This window comes from Sus scrofa, chromosome 2 (genome assembly GCF_054392235.1).
Source record: "Sus scrofa isolate SSC_HxYL_T2T_F1_AM1 chromosome 2, Sscrofa_HxYL_maternal_Yorkshire_Landrace_v2.0, whole genome shotgun sequence".
In the NCBI taxonomy this organism is placed as follows: Eukaryota; Metazoa; Chordata; class Mammalia; order Artiodactyla; family Suidae; genus Sus; species Sus scrofa.
Genome location: NC_139384.1, coordinates 81,450,004 through 81,464,171, shown reverse-complemented (window position 1 = coordinate 81,464,171; position 14,168 = coordinate 81,450,004). Strand labels below are relative to the sequence as shown.

The 14,168-nt window shown below is 54.9% G+C and overlaps 1 protein-coding gene across 36 annotated transcripts in view; it reads left to right on the top strand.

Annotated features, from left to right (window-relative positions):
* The window catches only part of CERS4 (ceramide synthase 4), a 105,071-nt gene extending 91,182 nt beyond the window's left edge, over positions 1 to 13,889 (top strand). For 15 of the 36 annotated variants that reach the window (XM_085007417.1, XM_085007374.1, XM_085007382.1 and 12 more), the window contains 10 exons: positions 4,048 to 4,221; positions 4,758 to 7,611; positions 8,508 to 8,626; positions 8,726 to 8,783; positions 9,175 to 9,225; positions 9,549 to 9,641; positions 9,871 to 9,999; positions 10,351 to 10,457; positions 12,661 to 12,817; positions 13,393 to 13,889. In XM_085007417.1, the coding sequence (XP_084863543.1) occupies positions 8,514 to 8,626; positions 8,726 to 8,783; positions 9,175 to 9,225; positions 9,549 to 9,641; positions 9,871 to 9,999; positions 10,351 to 10,457; positions 12,661 to 12,817; positions 13,393 to 13,569 (885 nt within the window). In that variant the 5' untranslated portion in view covers positions 4,048 to 4,221; positions 4,758 to 7,611; positions 8,508 to 8,513 and the 3' untranslated portion in view covers positions 13,570 to 13,889. Of the gene's footprint in view, positions 1 to 2,208; positions 4,222 to 4,757; positions 7,612 to 8,507; positions 8,627 to 8,725; positions 8,784 to 9,174; positions 9,226 to 9,548; positions 9,818 to 9,870; positions 10,000 to 10,350; positions 11,001 to 11,038; positions 11,160 to 11,278; positions 12,982 to 13,154 lie in introns of those variants that run through there. The other 21 variants (XM_085007324.1, XM_085007301.1, XM_085007357.1 and 18 more) reach the window with 10 other exon arrangements.
* The last annotated feature ends 279 nt before the right edge of the window (positions 13,890 to 14,168 follow it).

The window sequence follows — 14,168 nt, the reverse complement described above, 5'->3', positions numbered from 1 at the left end:
TTTCTTTCTTTTTTCTTTCTTCCTTCCTTCCTTCCTTTCTGTCTGTCTGTCCGTCCTCCGTCCGTCCGTCCGTCCTTCCTCCCTCCCTCCTTTCTTTCTTTCCCTTCTTTCCTTTCTTTCTTTCTTTCCCTTCTTTCCTTTCTTTCTTTCTTTCTTTCTTTCCTTTCTTTCCTTTCTTTCTTTCTTCTGACTGCATCCACAGCATATGGAAGTTCCCAGGCCAGGGATCAAATCTGAGCCTCAGCTGCAACCCGAGCTGCTGCAAAGGCAATGCCCTTAACCCACTGTGCCACAGTGGGAACTCCTCCAGCAATCATTCTTTTGATGTGTCAGTGTTGGGAGGGTGGTGCAGAATATTGCCCCCTTGAAGATGTCCACATCCTAGAGTTCCCACTGCGATATGATTGGCTGCATCTTTGCAGTGCCAGGCACAGTGGGTTAAAGAATCAGGTTTTAACACAGCTGCGGTGTAGATTGTAAATTCATCTCAGATCTGATCCTTGGCCCAAAAAAAAAAAAAAAAAAGTCTACCTCCTAATCCTGAACCTGGGACTAAGCTACCTCATGTGGCAAAGGGAAACTGAGGTTGCAGAGGAGATTAAGTTTGCTCATCAGCTGACTTTGAAATGAGGGAATGGTCCTGGCTTATCTGGGTGGGCCTCCATCCTGACCTCCAAAGCCATTTCCTGCACAGCCACCCACAACCCACAAATTGTCATCTTGCCTAGAACAAAACCAAGGGTCACAGAACCCCCAGACTCACAGGCCAAAGTGTAAAATGGTACAGCCACCCCAGAGGGCAGTTTGGCAGTTGCTTATGAAGGAAAACATGCAGCAGGACCCAGCCATTCCATTTCTCGGGTCAGACTGAGGAGACAGGAAACTTCTGTCCACCCAACATTCAGACATGAATGTTCTTAACAGCTTTGCTCATAACTAACCAACACTGAGTACATCCCCAAGGCCCCTGAACAAGCAGATGGTAACCAATTGCAATATATTCATTCAGTACCAATGATTCAGGAATAAAAAAGAAGCTAGTGATGTTGCAACAGCAAGGATGAATCTCGAAAGTATTACTCAAGTGAAAGAAGCCAGACATAAAGACGAGGTGTGTGATTCCACATGTGCAAAATTCTGCAAGAGTCAAAAGTAATCCAAGCTGAAATTCCCTAGGGGCTCAGCGGGTTAAGGATCTGGGGTTGTCACTGCTGTGGCAAGGGTTCGATCCCTGGCCTAGGAACTTCTGCATGCCACAGGCACACACACAAAAAAGGTAATACATTATGGAAAAAAAAAAATTGGAGCAGAGGTTACTTTAGGATGATGGAGATGGATATTGACTGGGAAGGAGCTGGGAAGGAGCTGGAGAGAGAACCTTCTGAGGGGACGGGAATGTTTGTGGCCAGAGGTCGGTTTACACAGGTGTGTGTGTTTGTCAGAACTCAACCACTGTACACAGAACATGAATGCATTTCATTCTAGAAAATTTTACCTTGAGTAAGGAAAAAAAAAAAAAACCTAAAACCTCTGTAAGTCAATATTGGACTCTAGTTAATGATCTGCATGCTGAAATATTTGGGGGTGATGTGACTTGATGCCTGCTGCTCATTGTGAAATGCACCCAGAAGAGGGACTGGTGTGTGGACTGAGGGATGGATGATTTGATGAAGCAGTAGAGCAAAGTGTGAATGATAGAGTTTGGTGGTAGATATGTAGACATTCGCCATAAATTCTTTCAACCTTTCTGTAAGTTTGGAATTTTTCATCATAAAATGTGGGAGGAAATCACCCAAATTCTCCCCCAAGTCCCACAAGCACCTGTATGACCTGCCCCGTCCCCTCCCCGCCCTCACTTCCTCCCTCTCTCCCCCTTGCTTTTTCTGCTTCAGCCACACAGGAATCCTTACAGATCTTCCAACACTCAGTTTTGCTCAGTCGTGCCTCAGGGCCTTTGCACCTGCTGCTTCTCTCTCTGAAAAGTCCTTCCCAGCTCCCTTCCCTCCACCACGACCCTCTTCTGCACAAATCCAGGCCCTCCTCACCTCTAGGTCTCAGCTCAGATGGTGTCTCCTTCCTTTTTTTTTTTTGCTTTTTAGGGCCACACCTGTGGCATATGGATGTTCCCAGGCTAGGGGTCTAATTGGAGCTATAGCTGCTGGCCACAGCCACGCCAGATCTGAGCCATGTCTGTGACCTACACCACAGCTCACGGTAACGCCAGATCCTTAACCCAACTGAGTGAGGCCAGGGATTGAATCCGCAACCTCATGGTTCCCAGTCGGATTCGTTTCTGCTGTGCCATGACGGGAACTCTGAGACTTTCCTTGATAAATCATGCCACCCTGTTTATTTTTTACCAGGCCTCATCACACTGTATTATCTCATTTATTTTTGAATCTATTTACAGCCAATAGGCTGTCTCCCCTGCGGGCTGTGAGTTTTGTGGGGACAGGAATGTGTGCTTTGTTCCCTGCTGTGTCCCCAACACCCAGCCCCAGGCTGGCAGGTACAAGCCATTCAGAAAACATCTTGTTGATGGATGTCAGACAGGAAGATGGATGGATGGGTAGGTGGATGGATGGATGGATGGACGGACGGACGGATGGACAGACAAGTAGATAGGTAATTGGATGGATGGTGGATGGATGGACTGAAGGACGAGTAGACAGCTGGATGGGTAGATTACAGGTGGGCAGGCAGGTGGCTGGCTGGGTGAACAGACAAATAGGTGGAGAGATGGGTGGATGAACAGATAGATGGATGGGTGGGTGGGTAGACAGTTGGATAGATAGATGTACAGGTGAGCAGGCAGATGGCTGGATAGATGAACAGACAAACAGGTGAATGGACAGATGGATGAGTAGATGAACAATGGGTGGGTGGGTGGACAGACAGGTAGGTAGGTAGATGGATTACAGATGGATGGAGGGATGGATGGGAAGATAGAAAAGTGGGTGGATGGGTGGTGGATGGATGGATGGATGGGTGAGCGGATAGATGGGTAGATGTACAAATAGGCAGGCAGATGACTGGATGGGTGAATAGATGAACAGGTAAATGGATGGGTGGATGAGTTGATGGACAATGGGTGGGTGGGCAGATATACAGATAGGTAGATGAATGGATGGATGGGAAGATGGACAGGTAGCTGGCTGGTTGGCTGAGTAGATGAAAAAATGGATAGATAGTTGGGGATGGATGGATGGGTAGATGGCTGGATGGATAGATGTACAGATGGGCAGGCAAATGGCTGGCTGGATGAACAAACAAGTGGATGGATGAATGGATGAGTAGATGGAACAGGTGGGTGGATGCACAGATGAACAAATGAATGAACAAACTTTCCAAGTAGGGACCAGTGTCGGGGTTTGGGCACTTGTCTTAAATCTTGGGAAAGGGAGAATATTTGGGCTCCTCAAGGAGGCTGGGCCCCACAGTGGCTCCCTAGCAGCTCTTGGTGGAAAGCTTCACTCCATTATCTGGCAACAACCTCAGTCACGTGGTAGGCTCTTGGGAGAGGGAGCAAGACAGCTGACACCACAAGGGGAGTCCATGTGTAGAAGGACATCCAGAGAGGGAACTGTGGTTTTCCTTAAATCTTTTATCTTTGGACTGTATCAGAGGCACCTTCCCACAACAGTAAAAACCATCCCAGACATTTGAGAACTCAAGTTCATGACCCCAATCAGCCATTCCCTTGACTTCTGGCCACCTTTCTCATGTCTATAAAGTACAGAATAATAACTACTGTCATGAGTTATATTTAAGGGCCCGTAGGCACTGGCCTAAGCACACTGTGTGCCTCATCAGGCTGGGCTGAGAGGTGGGTATCACTGTCCCTGTTTTACGGATGAACTTGAGGTTCAGAGAAGTCAGGCCATTTGCCTGAGGACACACAGCCCAAGTCTGTCCTTACTACTGGCTGTAATAAACTCCAGGTTGCCAAGTGCTTTGGGGATAGGGGCAGGTTGCTGGGCCCTCCCTCTGCCCCCCCAACTTGTTCTGCGTGCCAAGCTCTCCATTAACTGGACCCTGTGTCCACAGGATGTGGTCCAGCCTGAACGAGTGGCTATGGCAAGAAAGGTTCTGGCTACCACCCAACAACTCATGGACTGAACTGGAGGACCGGGATGGCCTGGTCTTCGCCCACCCCCAGGACATGCTCATGGCCCTGCCCCTGGCTCTGGCCCTGGTGGCTGTGCGCTATGTCTTCGAAAAGTGAGTGTCCCCTGTGCCCCAGCCGGTTGCGGCCCCTCATCAGCCTTGTGCCAGCCCCATCTGCGTGCTTTATCCTCTTGTGTTCCTCCTCCCATCCCACCTCCCAGTGGAGCCTGGCTTTGAGTCAAAGTGCTTTTCTGGCTCCATCCTGCCCCTAGCTGTCACCATCCACACGCTGATGGTCTCTGGTGTTTGGGAACATCGGCTCTCAGCGTGCGGGCATCTTCAGAAAATGAGTGGGGGCCCTGGAGGGGGTGTGCCTGCATTGCTGACCTGGGGTGGGTCCGCCGAGGTCCCTCAGCCAGGTAGTAAGTGAAGAAACTCCTGCCCACTCCCCTCTCCCTCCGTCCTGTCTGGGCACCCTACCCCCGCCCGCCACCCCCTCTCCTCGCTCCTTCCAACCTTCCCTTCTGCTCTCCTTTATAGCCAAAGGAAAGGGCATAGGCACTCCAGCCGCCCTCCTGGGGACCCCCTCCACTCACCCCCAGCCTCCTGCAGCCTTGCACCCGGCCCCTGAGTATATGCCTCCTGCCCAGGTTCCCAGCCTCCTCCTGGTTGCCAGACCCTATGGATTTTCAGTCATTACTCATGGGACCCAGACGCTGCTGGTGATTCCGGAAAGATGATACCGCAATCCGGGTTCTTGTTCACGGCAGTCGAAGAATGAACGCCGTGAACACACAGGCAGCAAGCAAGCAAAGTCTTTATTAAAGGAAAGCAAATAGCTCCCAGGGCTGCCGGAAGCGGGGAGAAGAGCCCCCCTTCTCTATTGCCCTAGAGGGGTTTTTATTCCTTAAAGATGGGGGGGGGTACCAGGGTGGGGTCCAGAAAGATGTGGTTTTCTCCCACTGGCCTTGCTCAGTTACCTATGTCAATCCTTGTCCAATAGGGTTTTAGGGGTGGAATTGTCCTGTAAATCTCATAGTTTCTTTGTCCTTTTCTTCCCGTAATCTGAGTCATAGGGGATTAGTGATTAGTGTCCATCTGAACAGGTACAATCCCTGCAGTAAACAAGGCCTGTGGGGATGTTACGCCCTGGAGCCCTTAAGCCACAAATGTTCATCAGCAGCCATAGCAAAGAATGCATCGAAGCCCACGCTCCTACACTGACTACCTGAGTTAATATTCTGCCTCACCCGGGACTGGAATTCCTCCTCTCTCCCTGGCTGTCCATCTCCTGGGTCCCTTCCCTCTGTCCCAAGTGGTCCCACCTTTTCCTACTTGACCAACCCTGTGGCCAGAGCTCCCAGGATGCCCTGCCAGGCCTTTTGCTGCTAGACTCCCCACTGCCCTCCCCCCGGGGCCTGCATCCCACCACCCCCACCCCAGCTCCCCCCTCTGCCTGAGGGCCCCTCCCTTCCTCTACATCTCACTTGGAATTTCAGGTCCCCCGCCTTCTTTGTGACTCCATGGCCTTGGCACTCACTCCCCTGCAGTTCCTTCAAGGCTGGGTTCCTCCTCTCCCCCCCAGAGCCCTCTGGCCCCCACTTGGGAACCCTTCCTCTGTCCTGCCCTGACCACAGGGACATGGGAGCATTCTGCAACTTACTTTGTCTCTCCCGCTCATGAGGAGCTTCCTGGGGTCTGGGATCCCTGGACATGGGCTGGACTTAGGGAACCCAGGGAAAGTCCACTGACGTTGTATTTGAGCTCCTGCTCTGTGTCAGCCTTTGCTCTAAGCAGTTTGGGGTGTCCTAACTCAGCCCTCACCGCCATCTTGTGAGGTGGTACTGTAATTGTTCCAATTTTACTGGAGAGGAAAGAAAGGCACAGAGAGGTCAAGTGACCTGCCAGAGGTCACACAGCGGCTGGTCAGCTAGGTAGGATTGAGGCTTCATCTAAGGAATTCTGAAAGGGCCAACCCAGCCAGGCCTTGAATAGTGGGTCTGTTTTCCTGCAGATTTATCCCATGGCTCCAGCTGAGGTGGGAGTGTTAACTCCTTCCAAAGGTGTCCCTTGCCTTTCTAAAGGGCAGCAGTAGGGTTGGAAGTAGCTTTTTGTAGCTTTTTTTTTTGTCCGTGGCTTGCAGTGGCTTGATGTGGGATCTCAGTTCCCCAGACCAGAGACTGAACCCTGGCTGCAGTGGTGAAAGCACTGAATCCTAACCACTAGACCACCAGGGAATACCTGGAAGTAGCTTTTCTGGAGTCAAACCAAGTTAGAGGTTTTCCCCATTAAGAGAAAGTGATTCCTGGGAGTTCCCTGGTGGCCTAGCGGTTAAGGATCTCATGTTGTCACTGCTGCTGTGGAACAGGTTCCATCCCTGGCCCCGGAACTTCCACAAATCACAAGTGTGGCAAAAAAAAAGAAAGTGGGGGGGGAGAGATGGAGTTCCCATTATGGCTCAGCTGTAATGAACCCAACTAATATCCTTGAGGACTTGGGTTCGATTCCTGGCATGAGCTGAGGTGTAGGTTACAGACACAGCTTGGATCTGGCATTGCTGTGACTGTGCCATAGGCCAGCAGCTACAGCTCCGATTGGACCCCTAGCCTGGGAACCTCCATATGCTGCAGGTGTGGCCCTAAAAAGCTGGGAAAAAAAAAAGAGAGAGAGAGAGAGAGAGAAAGTCAGCCAGTCACTCACTGTGTCACCTTGGGCATGTTTCTGACCTCTCTGAGCTTCGGATTGCCCATCAGGACAATGGGGACAATAACAATAGGGTTGAGTGAACCAGCACATGAGATGGATTTGGACACATGCTTGGTAGATCCTAAGTGTTCAATAAATATCACTACCGTCCCATTCCCACCCCCAAGCCACTCCTGCCACCCAACATTCTGGAATCAGTTACTTCCTGGGCAGCTCTGAGCCTCAGTTTCCCCAAATGAAAGCCGCTATTGGGATGGCAGACATGCAATTCAGTCCTGACCTCTGGTCTTGGGGGCCCCCTTGTGGACAATGTGGTAATTGACCAGGGTCAGGGCCCCCGGCTCTTCTAAATGTCCGTGCTGGCCAGAGGGTGGGTGGCCTGAGAGGGAGCAGACCTTCTGCCCGTGGGGAGCCCCGAGCCTGGTGGGGAACAGTCCAATACCCAGGCCACCATGAGCTAGGCAGTGAGGGGACTCTCACCCCTTGTTTGGGATTGAGTGAAGGGTACCACAAAAGCTGACCTTCATCCCCTGTCCTTTAGATCCATCCAGATGCTTTTCTTAGCTTGGGCTCAGTCCAACAGCCAGGCTCCTCCCTCCAGGATCCCAAAATGTGACCTGGCCCCACTGAGCCTCAATTTCCCCACCGGGATTGACAGGCTCTGTCTCCCCCGCACCCAGATTCGTCGGTGTGCCCTTGAGCCGGCTGCTGGGTGTGCGGAACCAGAGGAAGCAGCCAGCGAAGCCCAATGCCACTCTGGAGAAACACTTCCTTAGTGGAGGGTGGAAACCCACGGAGGTAAGATCCCCTGACCCCCTCCCCCATCCCCATCGGCCTGCTTGGCTGCCCCTAGGGCTGGTAGGTGGCACCCTGGTTAGGGACAGGGAAATCCCAGAGCACCCTCAGTGCCCCCATCCCCCCTACCCCACTAAATCCCCCATCAGCAGCCCTGCTGCTCAATGGGCGGATCCTGGGACTGGAAGGGGTCGGGGATAGGTTTCTTTCCTGTGCTGGGGAGGAGGCCTAACTGTTCTGGGCCTTCCCCCAACCAGAGGCAGTCCTGTGACCCTCTCTCTATTCCCATCCGGGGTGTGACTGGGCTGCCTCCTGGAGGGAGGCAGGGGCCCAGTAGGCTCCATCCCCTGGGCAGGGTGGGGCAAGGAGTTGGCGGCAACTCTTGTAATCCTGCGATCCCCCTCATCCGTCTCCCTCTGCAGCTCAGGGTGGGAGGCAAGGTCTCCATCATCTGCCCTGGTGGAGGTGAGATCTGATGTTCCGGAGTGGGGGCAAGAAAACCTCTGTGGGAGGTTGCCCCCACCCCAGTCCCTTTAATCCCAGTCCACATCAGTCTCCTGCTTGTCTGTGAGCAGGTCTGGGTTTTTTTTTTGCGGGGGGGGGTTGTGGTGGCATGAAGAAATTCCCAGGCCGGGGATCAAACCCGCACCACAGCAGTAGCAATACTGAATCCCCAACCTGCTGAACCACCAGGGAACTCCCAGAACTGGGTTTTTCTAAGGCCTGTTTTGGGGGTCCCCACCCCATGAAACACACTACTCCCCCATCCCCATAGGTACACAACTGCACAGGCAAGGTCTGGGGCCCCAGGGGAGGGGGAAGCAGAGCTGGGTCCTGCCTGTCCTGGGACAGGAGCGGGAAGCCACCTCTGACCCTGGCGCCATCATCCCCTTCCCCAGCCCCAGATGAGCCTCCTGGCCACTCAGTGTGGCCTTACACTGCGGCAGACGCAACGCTGGTTTCAGAGACGCCGGAACCAGGAACGGCCCTGCCTGACCAAGAAGTTCTGTGAGGCCAGGTAAGGGTCGGGGTGGGCCTGGGGTATGTGTGTGTGTGTATGGGGGGGGGGTGTCTGCTCCTTTAGCAACTGCTTCATGGTCTTCCTCTCTGCCTGCAGCTGGAGGTTCACCTTCTATCTGTGTGCCTTCATCGGTGGAGTCTCAGTCCTGTACAATGTGAGTCTACCTGACTGCTCACCTGCCTGTCTACCTGTCCCACAAGCACCTACTATGTGCTGGGCCTGGACTGGAGTCGGGAGTGGGTGTGGGGGGTTGGGCTGAGGGAGAAACACATGCAGAAACACAAGAGAGGGTGAAGAGAATGTGGCCAGGTCTCAGTGAATGTCCATTCAATGGGTGCCTGTTGAGGACCTACTGTGTGTCAGGGCTGGCAATTCTAAATAAGTCCCTGGTCTACACGGAGAGCAGAGCTATAACCAGGCAGAGAACAGATGGCTGAGTGCGAACAGCACATCAAGAACCAGGGAGCCCCAAGGAGGCCCCAGACCTGGGGTGGGGGGGCTGGGTTCTAACCTTTGGGCAGCCTCAGACTTCCGCATCTTTCCAGGAGTCATGGCTGTGGGCGCCGGTAATGTGCTGGGAAAGTTACCCACAGCAGGTGAGTGGCAGGGGTGTTTGGAGGCTGGTGGGAGGACCAGGGTGGTCGGAGTTTTGTGGAGAAACCAAAGCTGGACATCACAGCATAATTCCCCTCCAAGCCTTACTCCCTAGTTTTACCTCCCCTGGGGAATGGAGAGGGTCCCAGGAGTCAGGAGCTGCCACAAAACCACTGTCCTTGATTATCTCTAGGGATGGGGAGCTCATCCCTTCCTCACTCATTGAGATCCATGTGTCATGGGTTTGAGCAAATGAAAAGGGCCCTGCCCCACACCCCATGGGAGCCTCCACTCCCCACAGCTAACCTTGCATGCCCTGCCGTAGCCCCTGAAGCCAGCCCTGTACCACTGGTACCTCCTGGAGCTGAGTTTCTACATCTCCCTGCTGATGACGCTGCCCTTTGACATCAAGCGCAAGGTGAGGCCAGGCCAAGAGTCTGGTGGAGAAAGTGATGCCTTAGAGTGGTGTGACCCAGTCCCAGGTGGGGAGCAGTGGCCTCACCCCACACCATGAGACGCTTGGTGCCTCAGCAGGAGGTGTGCAGTCCACAAGCCCAGCAACTCCCTGGGAGGGCCTGCTTCTAGTCCTGCTGGGTGGGACCCCTCTAACTACCCCGCCTCATCCCAGCTGTGACCATCTCCTGCAGGATTTCAAGGAGCAAGTGGCGCATCACGTCGTGACCATCACTCTGATCATGTTCTCCTATAGCACGAACCTGCTGCGCATTGGTTCTCTGGTGCTGCTACTGCACGACTCCTCGGACTACCTGTTGGAGGTGGGCCAGCCCGGGTCGCCGCCTCCCAGCCGCCCGGTCCCTCTCACCTCCACCTCCTCCAGCTGCCCCCTGAGTTGAGGCCCCACCCCCTTTCAGTCTTGCTGGGAGGTGAGGCCACACCGCTGTCAGCCTTCCTGGGAGGCGAAGCTTCTCATACACACCTCACGCTTTACCTTTCTAGGCAATTTTGGGTATAAGATCCCACTCCAACTTACCTGGCCGAGCCCCGTGGCACCTTTCCCCTGGGGGGGGGAAGAGGCCCCTCCCTTCCCACCTGGTCCCTCCCCCCACCCCGCCCCGCCGCCCGGCCCCTACCCACCTGCGTCCATTGCTCTCTGCTGCCCTCTCCAGGCCTGTAAGTTGTTCAACTATACCCACTGGCGGCGTGTGTGCGATGCTCTCTTCATCATCTTCTCCTTGGTCTTCTTCTACACTCGCCTTGTGCTCTTCCCCACCCAGTGAGTCAGCCCTCCTGTTAGGGAGGCGGGAGGGTGCGACTGAGATCCTTGCCTCACCCTCGCTCGGTTCCCCAATCCAGGAAGCTGGGGTTGATGGCTGGGAGGCTCCCGGGAGGAGGCAGGGAAGGGTATTCCTGGCACGGGAGCACAACACACCCAAAGGCCCAGAGGTGGGAGAAACAGAAGACTGGGCTTAAGAGTTCCCGTCGTGGCTCAGTGGTTGACGAATCCAACTAGGAACCATGAAGTTGTGGGTTCAATCCCTGGCCTTTCTCAGTCGGTTAAGGATCCGGCGTTGCTGTGAGCTGTGGTGTAGGTTGCAGACTCGGCTCGGATTCTGCACTGCTGTGGCTCTGGCATAGGCCGGCGGCTACAGCTCCGACTAGACCCCTAGCCTGAGAACCTCCATGTGCCGTGGGAGCGGCCCTAGAAAAGGCAAAAAGACAAAAAAAAAAGAAAACACTGGGCTTAGTCATCATTTCACCATGAACGTGGACTGGGAGACGGGATGGGACCCCAGCTCATCTAAAGTCTTTGCCCGGAGTTCCCGTCGTGGCGCAGTGGTTAACGAATCCGACTAGGAACCATGAGGTTGCGGGTTCGGTCCCTGCCCTTGCTCAGTGGGTTAACGATCCGGCGTTGCCGTGAGCTGTGGTGTAGGTTGCAGACGCGGCTTGGATCCCGCGTTGCTGTGGCTCTGGCGTAGGCCAGTGGCTACAGCTCCGATTCAACCCCTAGCCTGGGAACCTCCATATGCCGCCGAAGCGGCCCAAAGAAATAGCAAAAAGACCAAAAAAAAAAAAAAAAAAAAAAAAATAAAGTCTTTGCCCGGTAGTGTGCTGAGCCTCTCCCACCAAGCAGAGGGAACAATGTGAAGGTTCCTGCTGGCAAGGACCTGACACTGGTGGATGGGGAAATATAATATATAAGGCAAACAAGCAGGCTCTAGAATATGTCGGGCAGTGATTGTGCTAAAGAGAAAACCTTGGGAAGGTTGAATAGTTGGGATAAGGATGGTCAGAGAAGGCCTCACTGACAGTGTTGGTACCATGAGCCTGGAGGGAGGTGAGAGAGAAAACTCCTGATCATAGGGGAAGAGTGGTCCTGGGGGAAAGAAGGCAAGTGCAAAGGTCCTGAGGCAGGACCACGTCCAGCATGTTGGAGGAACAGAGAAGGCCTCTGTGGCAGGGTCAGAATGAGCAAGAGGGAGAGACGGAAGAGATGAGGGCAGAGAGATGATGAGACAGAGTTTGCAGGGCTTTATGGGCCTCTGGGAGAAGTTGGGCTTTTATCCCAAGCCAGGTGGAGGCCCTGGAAGGTTGAGCAGAGGAGGGGTGGATCTCAGCACTCACAGTCTCCCCCTGGTGGCTTCCAAGGGAATAGCTGGTGAGAGGTTGAAGCAGGAGCTGGAGGCCCAGGGCAGAGGCGACAGCACTGGTCCAGGTGGGCAGTGATGGGGCTCAACCAGAGCACGTGAGAGAAGTGGGTGGATGCCCTGAGAGTCGCAAGATGGGAATGGGCTCAGAGTTGCTGCTTGAAGATCAGGAGCTCAGCTCTGGCTGGGCTGGGTTTGAGGGGCCTGCAAATATCCCCGCCTCCCCATGGATAAGTGGACAAAGCAGTGGGCACCAGCCTGGTTCTGGAGAGAGATGTCAATGTCCAGTGTTGGCAGCCACGAGACCAGATGGGGTCACTGGGGATCAGGTGTGACCAGAGAGGCCCAGTCCTAAGGCCCCCAGAAGTTTGCATGGGAGCCTGCAGAGGAGACCGAGAGGGAGCAGCCATGACGTGGGAGGATGACAGCGTGGGGTCCCTGAGGTCATTCGAGGAAAGAGCCAGCTGGGTGCCTGCTGCCTGAGCGAGGCATGTGGGTCACTGCTGACCCTACAGCTGATCTGCATGAAGGGGGCGAGGCAAGGGGGCAGAGCTGTCTGAGGAGAAAGTGTGAAAGGATCACCCAGGAAGAAACGGAGCCACTAAGCAGCCCCTGGGGGTTCACAGTCCTGTTCTATGAATTTACTGGAACTGGGTGATGGAGGTATTGAAATGCCCAGCCGAAGACCACAGGTATCAATTGGGTAACAGGAGGGGGGGGCATAGAAGTTTCTGGAGCAGGGAAAGTCACGCACGGTAGAGATTCTGAGGGCTAGGGGCTACAGCAGCTAGCGAACCCCTGCCCCTCCCTCCTGCCCACCCACTGCAGGATCCTCTATACCACATACTACGAGTCCATTGCCCAGTCGGGCCCCTTCTTTGGCTACTACTTCTTCAATGCCCTTCTGATGCTGCTGCAGCTGCTGCATGTGTTCTGGTCTTGCCTCATCCTTCGCATGATCTACCACTTCATGAAGAAAGGCCAGGTATGGAGTTCCTGTTGCGGCTCAGCAGGTGAAGAACCCGACTAGGGAGTTCCCGTCATGGCACAGCAGAAATGAATCCGACCAGGCACCATGAGGTTGCGGGTTCGATCCCTGGCCTCGCTCAGTGGGTTAGGGATCCGGTGTTGCTGTGAGCTGTGGTGTAGGTTGCAGAGGCGGCTTGTGTCTGGCGTGGCTGTGGCTGTGGCTGACAGCTGTGGCTCTGATTAGACCCCGAGCCTGGGAACCTCACCTGACTAGTATCCATGAGGATGCAGGTCCCGTCGCCGGCCTTGCTCAGTGGGTTAAGGATCTGGCATTGCCATGAGCTGTGGTGTAGGTTGCAGAGGCGGCTGGGATCCTGCATTGGTGTGGCTGCAGCCTAGGCTGGCAGCTACAGGTCTGATTGGACTGCTAGCCTGGAAACTTCCATCTGCCACAGGTGCAGCCCTAAATAAAAGGGGTTAAAAAAAGATAAGGCCAGGTAGGGCCCGGGCTGGGCTAGGGTTGGCTGGTGTGTGCCTCTCCGGAGCCCCCCAGCGCAGCCCCCCACCTCCCCCCTCCTCCCTGTTCCCCAGATGGAGAAGGACATTCGCAGTGACGTGGAGGAGTCCGACTCCAGTGATGGAGAGGTGGCCCAGGAGTGCCTGCCGCTGAAGAATGGGGCAGCTCACCAGCCCGGAGCAGCCCCCACTGATGGCCCACGGATCCGGGCCACAGGGCAGTTGGCCAAGGGGCCCCCAGCAGCCATGTAGCTGGCCGAGGACTGGCCACCAGGGGCTGCCCCAGCTCCCGGCAGTTTGGCCTGGTGGAGCTGCTGGACCAGCGGCCCTGGGGCCAACTCTGTGGAGACAGGGAGGGCCCTGCTCCTCGGGGTAGCGGGGAGAGGGCTGATGATCTGTCTCCACTCTCTTCCTTCTGCCCACCCTCCCTCTTTCCCTCAGGCAACTGGACAGCTGGGGGCAGCGGGCAGCCACAGGATGCTGCAGCCTGCCAGAGCCACCTCCAGGCTGCAGCCGGGGGACCGTGAAGAGCCCCAGGCTCAAAGGGGTCCAATAAAACTTGAACGGAGCCACTTTCTCTGCCCGAGCGCTTGTGTCCCTGTCACAGCTCCTCACTCATCCCCAGAAGCCCCAAGGTGGCCAAGACTGACATACCTCACCGACAGGACACACTACCACCTGAAGACACATGCCCACCCCGCCAGGGGACCCAGACAGCAAGCAGCGCAAGGAGAACCACCTCAGTCAAGTTCCCAATTCCCAGCCAAGGCCTTCGCCAAGCCACCTCCTTCCACCTCAAGACAGCCCTCGACCGCCCACTCCCAGACCCTGAGCAGAGATAAGACCAGGTG